Source organism: Benincasa hispida, chromosome 3 (assembly GCF_009727055.1).
Source record: "Benincasa hispida cultivar B227 chromosome 3, ASM972705v1, whole genome shotgun sequence".
Lineage (NCBI taxonomy): Eukaryota > Viridiplantae > Streptophyta > Magnoliopsida > Cucurbitales > Cucurbitaceae > Benincasa > Benincasa hispida.
In genome coordinates this window covers 30239815-30256251 of record NC_052351.1, presented here as the reverse complement: position 1 = coordinate 30256251, position 16437 = coordinate 30239815, and the positions used below count along the sequence as shown (strand labels likewise).

The window sequence follows — 16437 nt, the reverse complement described above, 5'->3', positions numbered from 1 at the left end:
AATAATAGAAAAAGAACACTATATAGTCTTTACCAAGATTCCCTCGATAATTACATCCACATAATACAATTAAAGCCACATAAACATGTGAATATCATAAAATATCATTAATCAAATTTAAATTTAAATTTATTACATTATTAACCAAATTTAAATTTAAACCACGACATGATCCATTAATATTGAATCCACAACATAATTAATCAAATTTAACGTAAATCCACAAATTATTAATCAAAATTAATTTGGATTCACAATATAATTAATTTGATTTAAACTTGAATTATCAATCAAACTTTATATTCAAATTCACAAACTTATCAATCAAGAACCAAGAATCATCGTAAAAAACTTCATCAAATTATAAATCAAGAAAACTTAGAAACGTGGACAAGAATTGACCAAAAAAATAAAGGCCGGCGAGACCCTTAATAGGGAATCAAATTATTATTATCAAACTATATATATTAAAGAAAACCACCGAATTCAATCAATCTAAAAAAACCCACCAAATTTAGTATATTATCAAACAAAACTCCATTAAAGACCACCGAATTCAAGCTTTCTATCACATAATTTTGTATGATGTTCCCAAGAATTCTTCAAGGATTAATTTGGCCTTGCCTTCCTTTTTTTTTAATTAATTCCACTTAATTCATTGAATCAAATTTTTTTAAAAAAAATCAAGAATAGAAAAACACAATCGCCTCCAGTAGCGAGACACTGTCGAAAAATTAAAAAGAAAAAAAAAAATCATATGCTACCACCGACAAGCCATTCAACGGAAATGAAGGATTTAATCTCATGCTCAATGAAAAACAAAATAAACCAATAATTCAACATGAAATTCATGCTTTGATATCAATTATTAGCATAATTCTTTAAATCTATATTGAATAGATATAATTCTAAAATCATTCATGCTAAATTATCAAGAATAACATACTGGATTCCATTGTAAAATTGACGACAATTATTAGACGACTATTGTCTTACTAACCAAAACTTTGAATGTCTGAGTGTGATCTCTCTTTAGATGGAATTAAATGGAGAATGAGTACTTATGTTTTGGTATATTGGGGACCATAGTCCTAAAATCTCTTTATATACTAGTTCAATTAGAGTTCTATTAAACCCTAATTAACTATGAAGGAGCTTCTACCCATTAAATCAATCTAGGACTTTAATTAATTAGATCAAATAATATGTCACAATCTAATAAAATAATAAAATATGATAAATTATTAATCCATTTACATAACACATATTTTAATTAAATGTATTATTATTTAACTACATCTAACAGAACTATCTTAAATATATTATCAAATCATTATTAATCACGACATTACTTAATGACTTAAATTGAAGAGACATAATAAAGACATTATTATTAGATGTTTTAGATTAGATAATTAATTTATTCCTTGTGTTTAAGGTGTTGTGTATTTATTTTCTTTTAACACTATTGAGATGGAGAATCGAATTTTAACTTTGAAGTTGATAATATAAATACTATATCAATTGAATTATATTTATTTTGACGTGATTATTCAATCCTATCATATTCAAATCTTGATCTCCTTACCATCGTTGACCTAATAAAAGGAGGATGAAAATCAACTTACACACTTCCTCGTTGGGTTTGTATCACCTAAAAATTAACCCATGACACTAATAATTGCATAAGTTTATAATTTCTTAAATAAACTTTAGTTGTGATTTTTTTTATCTAAAAAACATTGGTATATATTGTTGAGAGGAAAATATTGGTATATATTGGTTTCAAGCCTTAAATACTACTTTGGTCTCTATACTTTTGGTAGAAGTTCATTTTGGTCCTTATATATACTTTCAACTTTGGTTCATTTTGATCCATTTACATTTAAAATATTTACTGAGAAATTTTCACAGATAGAAAAAAATCAAATTATTTACAAAAATAACAAAAAAAAATTGATACATTAATAGATTATTAAAATTTTGTTGTTTTCCGTAAATAATTTTCTTTATTTTTCTATTTTTAAAAATCTTCCATATTTATTTGGACTTGATACTCTCAACTTTAGTTCATATAGTTATTATAGTGATCATTTTAGTTTATTCATTATCATTTTTTAAGGGAGCTTTAGTCACTTTTTTGAAAATGTAAAAATCAAAATGAACAAAAGTTTGAATTACAAAAACCAAAAATGAATATTTTAAAGAATAAAGACCAAAATAAATTAAGATTGTAAAAGTAGAAACTAAAACGAACATTTTAAAAGTGCATAGACTATAAGGAACCGAGTAAAAAAATGCAGGGATTGAACTAGTAGAGATGTCCACGGGGTGGGGTGAAGCCGGGGATGTCATTCCCCATCCCTGTTCCCGTTCCCCATTTCATTTCCCATCCTCGTGAAATTCCCTACGGGGATCGAGTCCCCCACGGAAATTTTTTCCCTTTTTTTTGTAAAAAGCCAATTAATTTAAATCATTAATGTGAGAAAATTTTAATTAAATAATTAACTTTATCACTAAATTGTTTATTATTGTTATTTTTATATGACAATTTGAATTTAAAGATAAATTACTCAAATTTTGGCCTAGAAAAGCTAATTGATTTTTTTAAGTAGAAAAAAATAAATATAAATCAAATTATTTACATATATAATCTAAATTTAAACCTTCAATTTAAATATATTTATTATCTTCTCAATAAATAATCAAATTTGAAATTTAAATGTAATATTTATATAATAATAATAATAATAATAACATAACATTAAATAACTATATTAAATAAATATGTAAAAGCTAATCGGGACGGGGATGGGGAATGCATTTCCTGTACCCGTCCCCGTTTAGTTTACAAAAAAAATTTCTCTCCCACCCCCTCTTCCATTCCCCGCCTAATCAGGAAATTTGGACATCTCTACGGACTAGTACAATCTAATATTGAAAAGAATGTTTTAATATGTTGTTTATTTATTTATTTGAGTACAATGTTCCTTATTGTAAGTACCACACCCACAGACAAAGAAACGACGTCGCTCTTTAATTAAAAAAACATTAATGTCAAATATTAGAAAAAATCAATAGTAGGTGGGTGATGTGAGAGGCAACTTAATAGAAAAATATACTTCAGCAGCAGCGGGTCAAAAACAAGAATAAACGTTGACTTCAGCGAGTCTAATTAGGCGTACCAATTCAATGTTTTTCTCTTAATTAATTTCGATTACAGCAGCAATTCCCATTTCTAGATCAATAGGCAGCTTGTCGTCTTCATCCCAGATTGGTCAGCTACAGTTTATCAATCAAAATGTGTCAAAATTAAGTTTCTAATGAGCAAATATGATCCCGTGCCGCCTCATCTTTCCTTAATAGTTTAATCCTCTCAATGATTATATTATTTTCATTATTCAGCTCGTTTAAAATCTACCCATGTAGCTGATTTTTCTGTTGGGAAACGAAGGGACGAAGAAATTTCATGGGGTTCGATAACTTTGATTAATATTTTCGGATTCCTTGCCTTCTGGGTGTAGATTTTTCTATATGGGTATTTATCTTTTCAAATCTCCAGATTAGTAAGAGGAATCTGAGCTTCAAAAATGGTGGGTGCCCGCTTTGGGCAGTGGAATTTGCTTTCGGATCATCCTGGAAGGACTGCAAATGGTAATCGCGAGACAGAGATTGGAAAAGAGACAAGCATGATTAAAGAAGGAAGTATATTGGACAAGAAGAGGCGGCCGACGTTTTTTGGGATTATAGTCGATGGTGATGGTGCACGGAGGCTTAACGGCGGCGATGTACTGTCTGCCAATTGGAGAAGTCATTTAATTGCCATTCATGTCTGTGAAGATTCAGGTATTGCTTTTGATTGACACTGCCACACTGCATGCAGAGCAACTGTTTAACTTAATTTCTGAATGAGTAATAATACTGGGTGTTCTGATTTTTTTATTTCTATTATCTTCTTCAGAAGATGGTCCGAAGTTCAGCAAAAGTTTTCCTGTAATGAAAACGGTGAGTTACAAGTACAGCCTCCAATCGAGCTGTAAGTTGTTTGTATATTTACAAGAAACATAGTAGAATCACATTGGTGTTTTTTTATGGGTAGTTGATTAATTGAATGTATATGTTTCAGAATGAAATTAGGGGTTCAGATTCAGGGGAAACTTTTGCTAAGAAATTGATTAAGAGACTAGCTAAGCGGAGAGCAATTGCCGTGATGTTAGAATTTGACCCGACCGGTCCACTCGGGTAGGTTAAGCTATGAACTTCACCGTTTTAGCAAGTTGGTTTGGATTTTATCTAACTTTACTTTGGAAATTATCATCCAGCAATTTGGTCTCATTTGCCAAATGCTATGCCAATCAACTACCTGCAACTAGTATTATGCTTGCTGACAAGGGAAAGACCATCTTTAAAAGGCAGTCAGTTGATCAGTTAAGAGGTTTGAATTGCATCTTGTAAGATTGTCTACTTTGAAACTGCTTAAATGTTTTCTGATGTTTGTAAGATTTTCAGGTCTTCAATTACACTTGAGGCCTGAGTTCTATTTCAGTAGAGTTATTACAACCTCAAGAAATGCAAAAGTAGCAAAGGGAGATAGTAATGAGCTCCTTGCAGCTGTTACTTCAGATGATTGGGATGCAGAAACAAACTCAAGAAATGGCAATGTAAACAGTCAGGATAAGAAAGCTCTTCTGAGTTCGATTTCTGTTGTACGAAGACAGCTTCCAGAATCAAATCTTGGTTGGCCCTTTCAACGGAGAAGTTCTCAAGTAGGGCAAAAGGTTATAAGAAAAGGAGCTAGAAATCTGTCTGTGGTTCAATGGGTAATGAGCCTGCCTAATAGATCAGGTGCAGAGTTACCAAAAAACCAAAATGATATGGCTTTGGAAATACCAGAAATTTCTTTACAAAATGAATCCGAGGGGATGGAAGAAACCAGTCATCTAGTGCTTCAAAACTTTGTAGATGAGGCTGGAGACAGTAATGAAAATCCAAAAGGCGGTAAACTTGGTAACGAAGTCAAACACAAGGAAAAAATGGGCCTTTCAGTCTCCTTTATTGTGAAAGAATTTCAACAAGAGGCACCTGGTTGGCCTCTTAGACCTGTAGCTCTTTCGGAAAGGTCAGATTCATTGCAAGAATCTGAGGAAACAGACATACAAGAAGGAGATTCAGAGACAAGCATGTCTAACCGAACACTTGATACAATTGACACAAATTTGGAGTCCCAGAATGGTTATGTTTCCAATAATTCTAAAGAGCGTGAAGAAAGGGTGATCTTTATTCATTCTAAAGAAATGAGTATTGAGAATAACACTCTTGAAATAGTATCCAAGCAGCTGGAGTTTCCCATTGAGATGAGTCGATCAGTTTGCAAGTGCTTCTGCTATTCAGAGCTAAAGATGGCAACTTCCAATTTCTCGGCAGGTTGGTGAATTTGATCTTGGAGGCATATATTTCATGTGCTACATGGGCTTTATTTCAATCATCAAACTTTTGTGATTTATACGGTAAAGGTCTGTTCCTGAACATTGTATTTAATAATTAAACAGAAAATCTCATAGGAGAGGGAGGATATAGCGCTGTATACAAAGGATGTCTTCTCGATGGAACGTCGGTTGTGGTAAAAGTTTTGAAGCCCTACAAGAATGCTCGGGACAATTTTCTGTTGGAATTAAACATTGTTACCTCAATCAAACATAAACACATCACACCTCTTATTGGTGTATGTATGGAAAATGAGCATCTTATTTCAGTATACGACTACTTTCATGAAGGGAGTTTGGAGGAAAATTTGCATGGTGAGTTTCTATGACTTGCATCATCTTTGTACTTCATCTTTGAAATTGCATTGCACTTACTATAATTTTGTTGATGGATCTGTGAAGTAAGTCAAAGTGGAAAAGGTAAAACTCAATGGGAAATGAGGTTCAAAGTAGCTATTGCTGTTGCTGAGGCATTAAACTACCTTCACAATGAGTGTTCTTCACCTGTAATTCACAGAGATGTTAAATCTTCCAACATTCTTCTTTCTGAGAAGTTACAACCCCAGGTGATACTTCTAACATATCATTGCAAAGTTTACACATCATCTTGACAAATATATCTCAAGGCCATTGCAATGGCAGCATAACTTTAGTGTGGAAAGTGACCTGAAACGTCTATAACTATAGTGTTTGTTTCCGTTGCAGCTATCCGACTTTGGCCTTGCTATGTGGGGACCAACAGATTCATCATATGTAATTAACGATGACGTGGTAGGTACATTTGGATATATAGCTCCAGAATATCTCATGTATGGAAGGGTCAGTGACAAAATCGACGTTTATGCCTATGGGATCGTCCTTCTCGAGCTTTTGTCAGGCAGACATCCCATTGATTCCGGTGTTGCTGAAGGACAAAGAAGCTTAGTCCTGTGGGTAAGAACTTGATTCTTTCTTCTAGCCTCGACTACTTTCAAGTTCATAACCATAGAAAATGCTACTTACAGGCTAAAGAAGTTTTAAACCGTGGGAATTCAAAGGCATTGATGGATCCAGACTTGGATATAGACTTCAATGAAGATCAGGTTCAAAGAGTGATTATGGCAGCCACCCTTTGCATTGATCCATCAGCTCGGTTACGTCCAAATATGAGTGAGGTAAATTTTTATTGCTTAGGTTCTGTTATGTGAAATCAGAGTACATATATAAGTCATATATTTTCTTATCCCGCTGGTTTTCAATTTGTTACCATTTGCAAGAAATTATTGGCCATTTGGCTTTGCTTAGAGAAGTTTGGTGTTTATAAGTTAGAGAACTTTGGTGTTGATAAGGGTGAAGCCAAAAGTCTTCAATAGTACAGGATCTACCGTACCTATACTTTTGCATATTGAGTTTATCATATTTTCTTAGATTAGTTTTCTGTGAGTTGCATTTTATGAAAAGAAAAAATATTTTTTAAATTAATAAATTTAGGCCGGTCAGGTTTAGCCTAGGGGTGAGGGTATTCTAACCTCTAATCTATTGTCAGGGTATTATGCCTTAACCAGTTGTTTGATCTCAACTAAACTCATTATAAATGAATTTATAAATTAAATTTCAGCTGATTATGTTTGTGTTTGTTTTATCTTAATCCAGATTCTGAAGCTATTAAAAGGGGAGGCATGTGTAGATGATTTCATAAATTTTCATGGTTCAAAGGAGCACAATCATGATGTCGATGATGTTGATGATATCTTATCAAAGTTCATGATCAAACCTAGTCTAAGTTTTGCACTCCGTGACATAGACCATGATCGTGCACCGTCAAGTAATCCACATACAACATCAAATGTCATGGTGACAAAACCACGGCGTCTAAAGTTAAAAGACTATTTGAAAGATCCACATGAATAAACAGATAAATTAGCGACAAATAAATATAAGAAAAATAAAATTAAATTTTGCTCTGAAATTTGTCCATAGCATTGTGTAAATACAAAGTTCGTTTTGTATTTTTGGCCACAAAGTTAAAACCTCGTTTGATTTTCAAATTTCAATTTTCTCTCTTTTCTAAAAGAGTGAATATGATTGATTACCATGAATATGAAATTGTATATATACACATTGATCAAGAAACAAAATTTGGAGCATCAAGATTTAGCTGTGATATGAATCTTTTCTTTAACCATATATTTCAATGTTGATAATATATACACTTTTAACATGTGAGAGTGTAGGGAATTTTCAAACCTCTAGTTGTTAGTGGTTTATACTGGATAGTTGAGCATAGGTTGACTAGTTAAACTTAACCCTTAAAATGTTATTATTTTTACTTTTTCAAATCTGTATATAAATTTTAGAAATAAAAAAGAAAGGGGTTAAAACATGTAGAATTTTGTAACAATTATCGAATTATAATTGTTTTGATTTTATAATCTATATTTTTTCTATATTATTATCGAACTAAGAAATACATAAAATAAAAATTTACCTATTTATATTATTATCAAACTAAGAAATACATAAAATAAAAATTTAGCAAAAATAGGTAAAGCTCCCCCAAACAATATTTGAATCATCATATCTAATCCTAATTTCATCCTAAAAGAACAATATTTGAATCACATCAAAATCTCATAGTTTTAGGGTTTCAATTAGGGAGATTTCCAAAGAATAGAAAAATAAGATAAAAAATATTTATACAAGATAGTAAAATTTAATTATAGTTGTGATAGACGATGATAAAAGTCTGTCTTTGTCTACAGGCTGATAGAAACCGCCCGTCACAGGTTGATAGAAACCGCCCGCCCGTCATTGTCTAGAAGCAGCCCACCTGTCATTGTCTAGAAGCAGCCCACCTGTCATGTCTAGGAAGCAGCCGCCTACCCGTCAAGGCCTACATGCTGATAGAAGTCGCCCCAACCACCCAACTGTCAAGTCAAGGCTCGCCCAACCGTCCGTCGAGGCTGAGATAGAAGCCGCCCAACCGTCCGTCAAGGCTGAGCTAGAAGCCGCCGCCCAACCGTCCGTCAAGGCTGAGCTAGAAGCCGCCGCCCAACCGTCCGTCAAGGCTGAGCTAGAAGCCGCCGCCCAACCGTCCGTCAAGGCTGAGATAGAAGCCGCCGCCCAACCGTCCGTCAAGGCTGAGATAGAAGCCGCCGCCCAACCGTCAAGGCTGAGATAGAAGCCGCGCCCAACCGTCAAGGCTGAGATAGAAGCCGCCGCCCAACCGTCAAGGCTGAGATAGAAGCCGCCGCCCAACCGTAAGGCTGAGATAGAAGCCGCCGCCCAACCGTCAAGGCTGAGATAGAAGCCGCCGCCCAACCGTCAAGGCTGAGATAGAAGCCGCCGCCCAACCGTCAAGGCTGAGATAGAAGCCGCCCAACCGTCAAGGCTGAGATAGAAGCCGCCCAACCGTCAAGGCTGAGATAGAAGCCGCCCAACCGTCAAGGCTGAGATAGAAGCCGCCCAACCCCTATCAGCCTATCAGTGTTTTTTTGTACTATTAATATATAATATATATATATTATATATATATATATATTATATATATATATATATATTTTGTTATTACTCATTGTCTCTTTCTTTATTTAGAAGTGTTTTAATAAACCAAAGTAAAAAATAATAATAATAATTTTGAAAATTTTGTTTTTATTTTTAAATTTTAGTTAATAAGAATTCCAAATATTCTGTTAGAAAAATGATGAAAACTATGGTCATGAAAATTCTCAGGAAAATACAAACAAAAAAATGATTATCAAACATACCTCTCTCATAAGAAATGGAAACAAACTTGAAGAATGACAAAATTTGAGTCATTAAATCCCATACCAATCTAATGGTGGATTTATTTCTTTTTACCATAATTCCTTACCTAATTCTAATCCTTAGCCATAAAGAAAGAAAGGACTAATCTTAATCCCCTAATCAATTACAACTTTGATCTCTTCCACCATCTCCATCTTGAATCAATAAAATAAATTAAACTCCTAAAAATTAAAAACAAATCGTAATTGAATTTTAAAAATACTCACAAAGAGGAATAAAATGGACAAATCTCATCAAAAATTGGTAACCTTCTGGTCTTGTTGGAAGAATAAAGAACACGATCGATTTTCGAATCGATTTGATCCATTGCTTCACCCAATGGGTTCTTGTAAGAAATTTGCACTATATTATCCATCGCCGGCGACCAATATGGCGTTGCCTTTCTTCTTGTTTCACCATACCTAACCACAATCGGAGTTCTTTTGTCGTCGTTGTTTTTCTTGTCCATGCCGGCGGTCTTCGCGGTGGTCGGCGGCGGCCAAATGATGGGCGGTTTTTCTGTTAAGTTTGGAAGCTGAGTTTCAGTTTGACCTCAAGAATGATTCTCGATTAAACCAATAATATTAAGAGAGGTTAGATCGTGAGATTGGGAATTTTATATATAGGGAATGAAATTTCTTCTTCTTATTATTTTTCATTTCTCTATATAATAATTAATTTAGAACTTGGATTCTTTCAGCCAATCAAATTCGAGATAAGCCAGATGTTCCTCTTTGGGTGCATGTGTTTAGGCAAATGTCGTTATTTTGATCCTTATTTATTGGGAAAATATAAATTTAGGTTATATTTTTATATTTTTTGTTTGGACTTAGTTTAAAGTTTCACAAAAATATTGAAATGAATAAAAATATATATATATTAAATTACAAATTTAGTTCATCAACCATCCAATTTTGTATTCTAAGAACCATTGAATTTTAAAAATGTTCGTGCCTTTATACTTTTGATTTTATTCATAATTCATTCTTGACTTTTAAAAATTTTAATCTTCAATCTTTAAGGAGTAAAGTCATGCCAATTATCTTTGATTTGAACTTGATAATACGAACACTATAATAATTGAATTATACTTATTTTGACGACAATTTATGTTAAAATTGATATTTGGGGTTTCTACCATCTAAAGAAAATCCTATATTTCGTAAATGTCTAAAATTTGAATTTTTTCAAATATGACTTTTAAAGTTAATTTTGGACAATTATACCATTTTTCATTTATTTATATTTGATTATATTTTTTTCCTTTTCTTGAAGCTATTTTAATGATAGGGATAGAAAATACAAGAGAAAATGTATTTAATATATTTTTTTTCTCATTTATCAATTAGAAAGAGAAAATACACTTATTATAGTTTTTTCCATTTTTCAATTTGAAAAATAATGTCTTTAACGAAAATTTATTTTTACGTTCATTCTTACCTATCAAATTATTGGGTTTTTTTTTTATGAATTAATGGTTATTTTAAATATACTAACATTTTTTATTTATTCATGGTTATTTTAAATATATCCTAGAACATTTTCTTAGGTATTTAAAAATATTTTAATAAATATATGAAATATACTTCAATTTATAAATTAGAGAATGACGGACATAAATCATAGTATTTAAAAAAAATTCGAGACATTAATCTAATATAGGTCTTAAGTAAATCCCTCGGCCTTGATATTTATAACTGATTTGTAAATAATATTGAAGTTTGCACACAACTTCATCTTCCCTTATTTTTCTATTTTTCTATTTTTTTATATTTATCGAAAAATTCTATTTTCTCCGCCATCTTTATTTTTTATATTCACCAAGTGATTTTATTTAACACTCCAAATACAAACTTATCAACTCCAACATATTAATTTCAGACTTATCAACATCGGGCTAAAAGTTATTTTTTCATCCCAAAAAATACCCTAGTAAAATAAAATAAAAAATAATAAAAGAAAGGGAACCCTCAATCCTTTCACCATCGTCTTCACGTCGTCTCCTCCTCTCTTTCAGCAGCTCAGAGTCGTCGCCGCCGCCGCCTCTGTGTTTCTTCCGCTCGTGCCTCCCCATCCTCCCTCTTAGAGGGTTTGCACTGATTTTGTACTCTCTTGCTGTTTCTGGTATTCTCCCATTCTCCATCTTTTCTTTCTCCTCACTTGAAAACCAAAAATTAGGGCTTGTCTAATGGAAGAATGGAGGGTTAGTTTTGATTTATTATTATCATTATTATTCTAAATAACAGAAGCCCGAATGGAAATGAAAACAAAAACAGCTCGAACTGCCTTTCGATTTGTTGCATGAGACCAAGAATTTTCCAATCATCTCTCTTCTTCTTTATTTATCCATTTCTCTTTTGATCCATAGCTCTTGGGAGTTGTTTTGATCGACATTCATAGGGAACGAGAATGATTGAGTGAGTGGTGTAATTTCAAAGAATTGTGTTGGCTACTCCAATTAGAAGCCGTAAACTGCACAAGATCATAAAAATACACAAAAGAATTACATTTATTGGGAAATAATCTGTTATTTCTTTCCTTCCACTCTAACCACAAAATAGCCTTTGACAAGTTGCTCCAGAGCATGCTGACTCTTTCAACCCTCTTCCACTAAGGGATTCAACCATCCAAACCTTAACAGACCAAGGCATGCACCAACTCGAATTAAACAATCTACCAAAATGCTCCCAAGCCCTTCTACTGAACTCACTATGAAGAAAAAGTGGTTCAAAGTTTCTTCATTTTTCGTGCACGAGATGCACATGTTTGGGGAGAGCAAAATTTGGATATCTTCTTTCAACTTTGTCATTAATTTCAAGCACCATGGTTGAATAAGTTAAACAATAAAAACATGACTTTTTTCTTGCAAGGAATATGTTAGGTACTTAAGCACCTTGGAGAACCACATCCCAAAAGTCAGATATTTCGTGGAAGAGCCAAGCCAGTTAAGCACTACATTAGTCATCCCATTTTGATCAACGTAGGATAAAGGCAGTCCATACTACTTTGATTCCTAACATAACATTGTCAAGAATCCTTCTCTTCTTATGCAAATCTGAATAAGCTGATTTAACAGAGTATTTTCCCCCCTGACTCTAATCTTCACGCCAAATGATCCCCAACAATGGAGGGAATACAGTTCTCCAAAGTAACAATAACGTTGCTCCAATCATTCAACTCTCTATCGAAGATTCAAAATAACCTCTTCTCAACTTTAAATCCTAACTCTGGCTCGAGGGGTTCTATAACTCACACACCCTGCTTTCTTGCTCATATTAACCAATGTTATTTTGAATATATTCAAAACAAATGTCATCTATATGCTTTGTGCACCATGTATGTAGAAAATGGTTAGGGTCAAATAGACGTATTCACTTCCTAAGATTCTCGTAGCCACTTATTCTATAGTATATAGATAGTTTGTGTGTATCTATTAACTGGCTTTTTTTTTTTCCTTTCTTGTCTTATTCCTATTTCCCCATCTTGTTTTCTTTCTGAGTTTGATTCTTTCTTGCATGGTAAATGTCAAGTTTTCTCGTTTCAGTTGTTGTTTGATTACTAAATTACTGTATGCATTCGAGTAAATTAAGCTACTAGCCAGAAATGTCGAGTTATCTCGTCTGAACTGTTGGTTGGTTGCTAAATCACCGTATACATTTGTTGTTCCTATACTCGAATTTTACAGGTAACAGCAAGAATGGCATTCTCATTTCTCTTTATAACTTACTGTCCTCAGATCGCTTTCTATCTTAAATTTGGCCTGAGAAGTATAGAGCTATCAGATTTTAAATATTTTTGGGGACATTGTATGCTCCGTTATCTTGGTTTGTCTCTCTCTCACAGTAGGAGACCAACCCTTGTCATTTTTTTTCCGTTTAATTCGTTAACCAACCCTAGACCAGAACTTTTTAATGGTTTAAGATGAGTTTGGTCAGAATATTGGTGGGTTTATCCTATATCATACTATTATAGCCACAAATTGATGGTTGAATGAGCGGTTGATCAATATTCCATTTCTCCCTTATTCTTTTTCTGTTTGTGCAGCATCAAGGGAGAAGAGAGCTGATGGTGGAAGTATGGTGGTCGCTATTGGGGGCAGCTATTCCAGCAGTAGTTGCAGGGCAAGCATACAGAATGAGGAGGAGGCATTCTGAGGAACAGAGAATAAGGACTGCTAGGGGAAGGGAGAAAAACTCAGATGACATTTTTGTTTGTGAGAGGGTCTGCACATCAAAGAGAATGTTGAAAAAGGTAGGGTCTTTCTCAAAAGACCCAATTCCCGATACTTGCGTGACTGTCTGTGGATTATCCGAACTTGATGCCTGCACAGATGCATGTGCTCGCACTGTTTGTGTGAACCAGCATCAAGTACCAAACTGGAATGACGTTTGTCTTAGGAGATGCCAGAGTGAATGTCTTAAGCTTTCTGCTTTTCATTCATCTTAGTGAAATGATGTGATGCGTAAATAATGCAGTTTTTCTAGTATTGCATTTTGGATTGTGAACATTGGCCTAAAACTTTTGGCTTTCTGGAGAGACGATACGAAATGTTTTTCTCAATCTACCCATGTTTCGCTTGTTACACAATGTTGCTTCTTTAAGATTTCAAATTGCTTGCAAATGTTAGCCCCTCTTCCCCCACCCCTCAATTTCCAGCATTCTGTCCGATTAGATTACACAATCTACACTGAATCTATTGTTGGCTTCTGAATTTTTTTAGTGCCCTTTTTTTTTTTTTTTAGTCTCCCTTCAGGATTTTTTTTAGAGCCTTGCCGAGTCTCCCTTCTGGATTTTTTTGTGTCCACGGGATGAGCATAATAGTCGTCTTTTTAGAGTTTTTTTTTCTCATTTTCTGATCGCTTTATAGATTTGGTTGTCTGCCTTTTATTGGTGCAAAAACTAAGCATCATTTTGCTCATTTTAATCTATCTTGTTTTAAATTGGAAATCTAGGTTGTAATCACCTCTAGGTGTGAGAGTTTCTCCTATTTCATTTATCAATGTTTATTACATATAAAAAATACAGGGGCAATTGTAACTTTAATAAAAAAATAAAAAAATTGAAAATTGGGTACATGTCTCTAAATTTTGCTTTTTTTGAAAACATGGAAAAAAAAAACTTTTAGTCGAAAATTTGATTACTATCTGATTTTTATATGAATGTTATCTGATTTGTATGTGATTATCACACCTGCACTTACAAAAAAAGTTAAAGTTAGGATTTTGGTTTTAAAATATATTTGCCATACAATGTAATTTTTCAAAAATAAATACTTTTCTAAATATTCCTAAAAAATTTCATTGTATAAGGTAAAAAAAAAAAAAAGGAAATATACTTCATCCTTCACGGTAGAAAGGTAGTGACTGGAGTAAGGCACAAAGTGATCCTCATCTGTCACAAGAAGCCTATTCAATTTGAATCTCTGGTTTAAAAGAAAAAATAAGAGAGTTTTAAGAAAATGGAAAATGTCCTTGAAGATCAAATCAAAGCTCATCATGAGAACGTTTGTCCTTGTCCTTATCTACCAGGTTCTCTTTCACTTTGTCAACTGCTTCCTCCATCACTTTTGCTGCAGATTTAGCAGATACCTCAACTGCATCTTTGCTTGCTCCAAAGCTCTTCTCCACTGCTTCTTTCACTTCATCAACCATACCCTTTGGTTCATCTCTACTCCTAAAACTGCATAACACAATCATTCTATATCAATATCTGATTGATACTTTACCTATAAAAGATTAAAATATCAATGTCGATGTTCATATCCATATTTCTATAACAGATTAATCAAAGTATTTGATATCAATAGATATTCTTGTAAATATATATATATATATATATATATCTTTGCGTCTTAGATAAGATATATATTGGTGATATTCATTTGAGTTCAAAAACACTCTTGGTCCCTAAACTTTCATAGAAACAATTTAGTGGTTGAAATTTAGTTGATAATGGTTCAGTACTTTACTCTCATATGTATAATAATTTAGTCCATGAACTTGAACAAATAAAACTTTAGCCCCTATACTTTGAAATAGATAACAATTTAGTCCATGTTATAAAAAAAGCTCTTCAAAATTAAGTGTTAACTTTATTATGTAACAACTTAATCTTTATAGTTAAAAAAAAAAATGATTCCGAAATGGTTTATGTAAGAAGTTTCATTAAACTTTAATAATATTTTTCATAACAAGGATTAAATCATTACAAATTGTAAAGTATAAAGACTAAAATTGTTATTAATTAAAGTTTAAGAACTAAATTATTACAATTTTCTTTAAAAAAAAAAAAAAAAAACTAAGTCGTTACCAACTAGTGTAAAAACTAAATTGTTGTTTTTGTATTTCATGGATATCTAGTTGATATATAAATTGATCTATTGTATCAATGTTACACTCCGATCTATAATACATTGCATATCAAATACTCTGATCTACGATTTAGGAAGCAAAATAGATTAAAGTTTAATAAGTAAACAAAAATAGTTAGGAGGAAAAGCAATCATGGAGAAAAGGGTGTAATAAAGGGAAGAAAATTACTCCAAATTGGGAGGGAAAAACTGCAACTGCATTTGGTGAATGAGACTTTTGATTTTGTCCCATGGAGTGGAATGAGATTTCTTGAAAATAGCAACAGTTTCTTGAATGAAGTTCCCAAAAGAGGGCCTCTCTGGAGCCCTATTAGAATCTGCAAAACATGAAGCAACATGAAGCATCAAAATTAACAACATAAGAAGCAATCTGCTTTGAATTTTTGCATTGCAAATTTCCATGGCCTTTTCCAAAAAAAGGATCTCATTCCAACCCATCTCTCCCATTTGTAGTTAAGTTCCTTATTTGGTTGCTTTCGAATTTTTTTAGCTGTCATTCACTCCCTTTACTTTAGCTTTGGCTTTTGAACATTTCAAAACTCCTTTTTGTGGTTTCAAATTTAAAATAATAATACACCCTTTTTTTTCTCTCTTTTTTAGATGCGGAGTTTGAAGTGAATGAGTAATTTTTTTGTTTTTTCTGCTGCAATTTATTTTTATTAACTTCTAGAAAAATTCATGTGTAGTGTATCGGGTTTTCAAATTTTTAATATTCACGAATACACATAATTGAAATTTTATACTTAATTTTATTATATATAAAATTTAGATTTATATCTAATAATTGATTTTTTTTTA

The 16437-nt window shown here is 32.7% G+C and overlaps 3 protein-coding genes across 8 annotated transcripts; 2 read left to right on the top strand and 1 right to left on the bottom strand.

Annotated features, from left to right (window-relative positions):
* Positions 1-3218: 3218 nt before the first annotated feature.
* LOC120072917 (receptor-like cytosolic serine/threonine-protein kinase RBK1) lies at positions 3219-7649 on the top strand. 5 transcript variants are annotated; one of them, XM_039025452.1, is made up of 10 exons: positions 3219-3846; positions 3965-4005; positions 4127-4242; positions 4323-4435; positions 4510-5424; positions 5550-5798; positions 5886-6049; positions 6189-6416; positions 6488-6637; positions 7116-7649. In XM_039025452.1, exons 1-10 carry the CDS (start codon positions 3591-3593, stop codon positions 7371-7373), a joined length of 2490 nt encoding a protein of 829 aa, XP_038881380.1. In that variant the 5' UTR covers positions 3219-3590; the 3' UTR covers positions 7374-7649. The 5 variants fall into 5 exon arrangements, with proteins under 5 accessions (XP_038881380.1, XP_038881379.1, XP_038881378.1 ...); XM_039025451.1 differs by having other exon boundaries at positions 3962-4005; positions 5889-6049; XM_039025450.1 differs by having other exon boundaries at positions 3221-3846; positions 3962-4005.
* A 3557-nt stretch (positions 7650-11206) lies between these two features.
* Positions 11207-13879, top strand: LOC120072920 (uncharacterized protein At5g64816). 2 transcript variants are annotated; one of them, XM_039025456.1, is made up of 2 exons: positions 11207-11393; positions 13314-13879. In XM_039025456.1, exon 2 carries the CDS (start codon positions 13335-13337, stop codon positions 13713-13715), a length of 381 nt encoding a protein of 126 aa, XP_038881384.1. In that variant the 5' UTR covers positions 11207-11393; positions 13314-13334; the 3' UTR covers positions 13716-13879. The 2 variants fall into 2 exon arrangements, with proteins under 2 accessions (XP_038881384.1, XP_038881385.1); XM_039025457.1 differs by having other exon boundaries at positions 11247-11357.
* Positions 13880-14661: 782 nt separating this feature from the next.
* On the bottom strand, positions 14662-16160 carry LOC120072918. Its single transcript, XM_039025455.1, has 2 exons — positions 15809-16160; positions 14662-14948 (listed from the first exon to the last, which is right to left on the bottom strand). Exons 1-2 carry the CDS (start codon positions 16084-16086, stop codon positions 14753-14755), a joined length of 474 nt encoding a protein of 157 aa, XP_038881383.1. The 5' UTR covers positions 16087-16160; the 3' UTR covers positions 14662-14752.
* Between the last annotated feature and the right edge of the window lie 277 nt (positions 16161-16437).

Excerpts from the sequence above, each read along its gene's own strand:
- LOC120072918 (XM_039025455.1), bottom strand. The coding sequence starts at position 16,086 with ATGGGAGAGATGGGTTGGAATGAGATCCTTTTTTTGGAAAAGGCCATG. Across the intron at positions 14,949-15,808 it reads TTTTTCCCTCCCAATTTGGA|TTTTAGGAGTAGAGATGAAC; the intron begins GTAATTTTCTTC and ends TGTGTTATGCAG.
- LOC120072920 (XM_039025456.1), top strand. The coding sequence starts at position 13,335 with ATGGTGGAAGTATGGTGGTCGCTATTGGGGGCAGCTATTCCAGCAGTA.
- LOC120072917 (XM_039025450.1), top strand. The coding sequence starts at position 3,591 with ATGGTGGGTGCCCGCTTTGGGCAGTGGAATTTGCTTTCGGATCATCCT. Across the intron at positions 4,243-4,322 it reads GACCCGACCGGTCCACTCGG|CAATTTGGTCTCATTTGCCA; the intron begins GTAGGTTAAGCT and ends ATTATCATCCAG. Across the intron at positions 5,799-5,885 it reads TTTGGAGGAAAATTTGCATG|TAAGTCAAAGTGGAAAAGGT; the intron begins GTGAGTTTCTAT and ends GGATCTGTGAAG.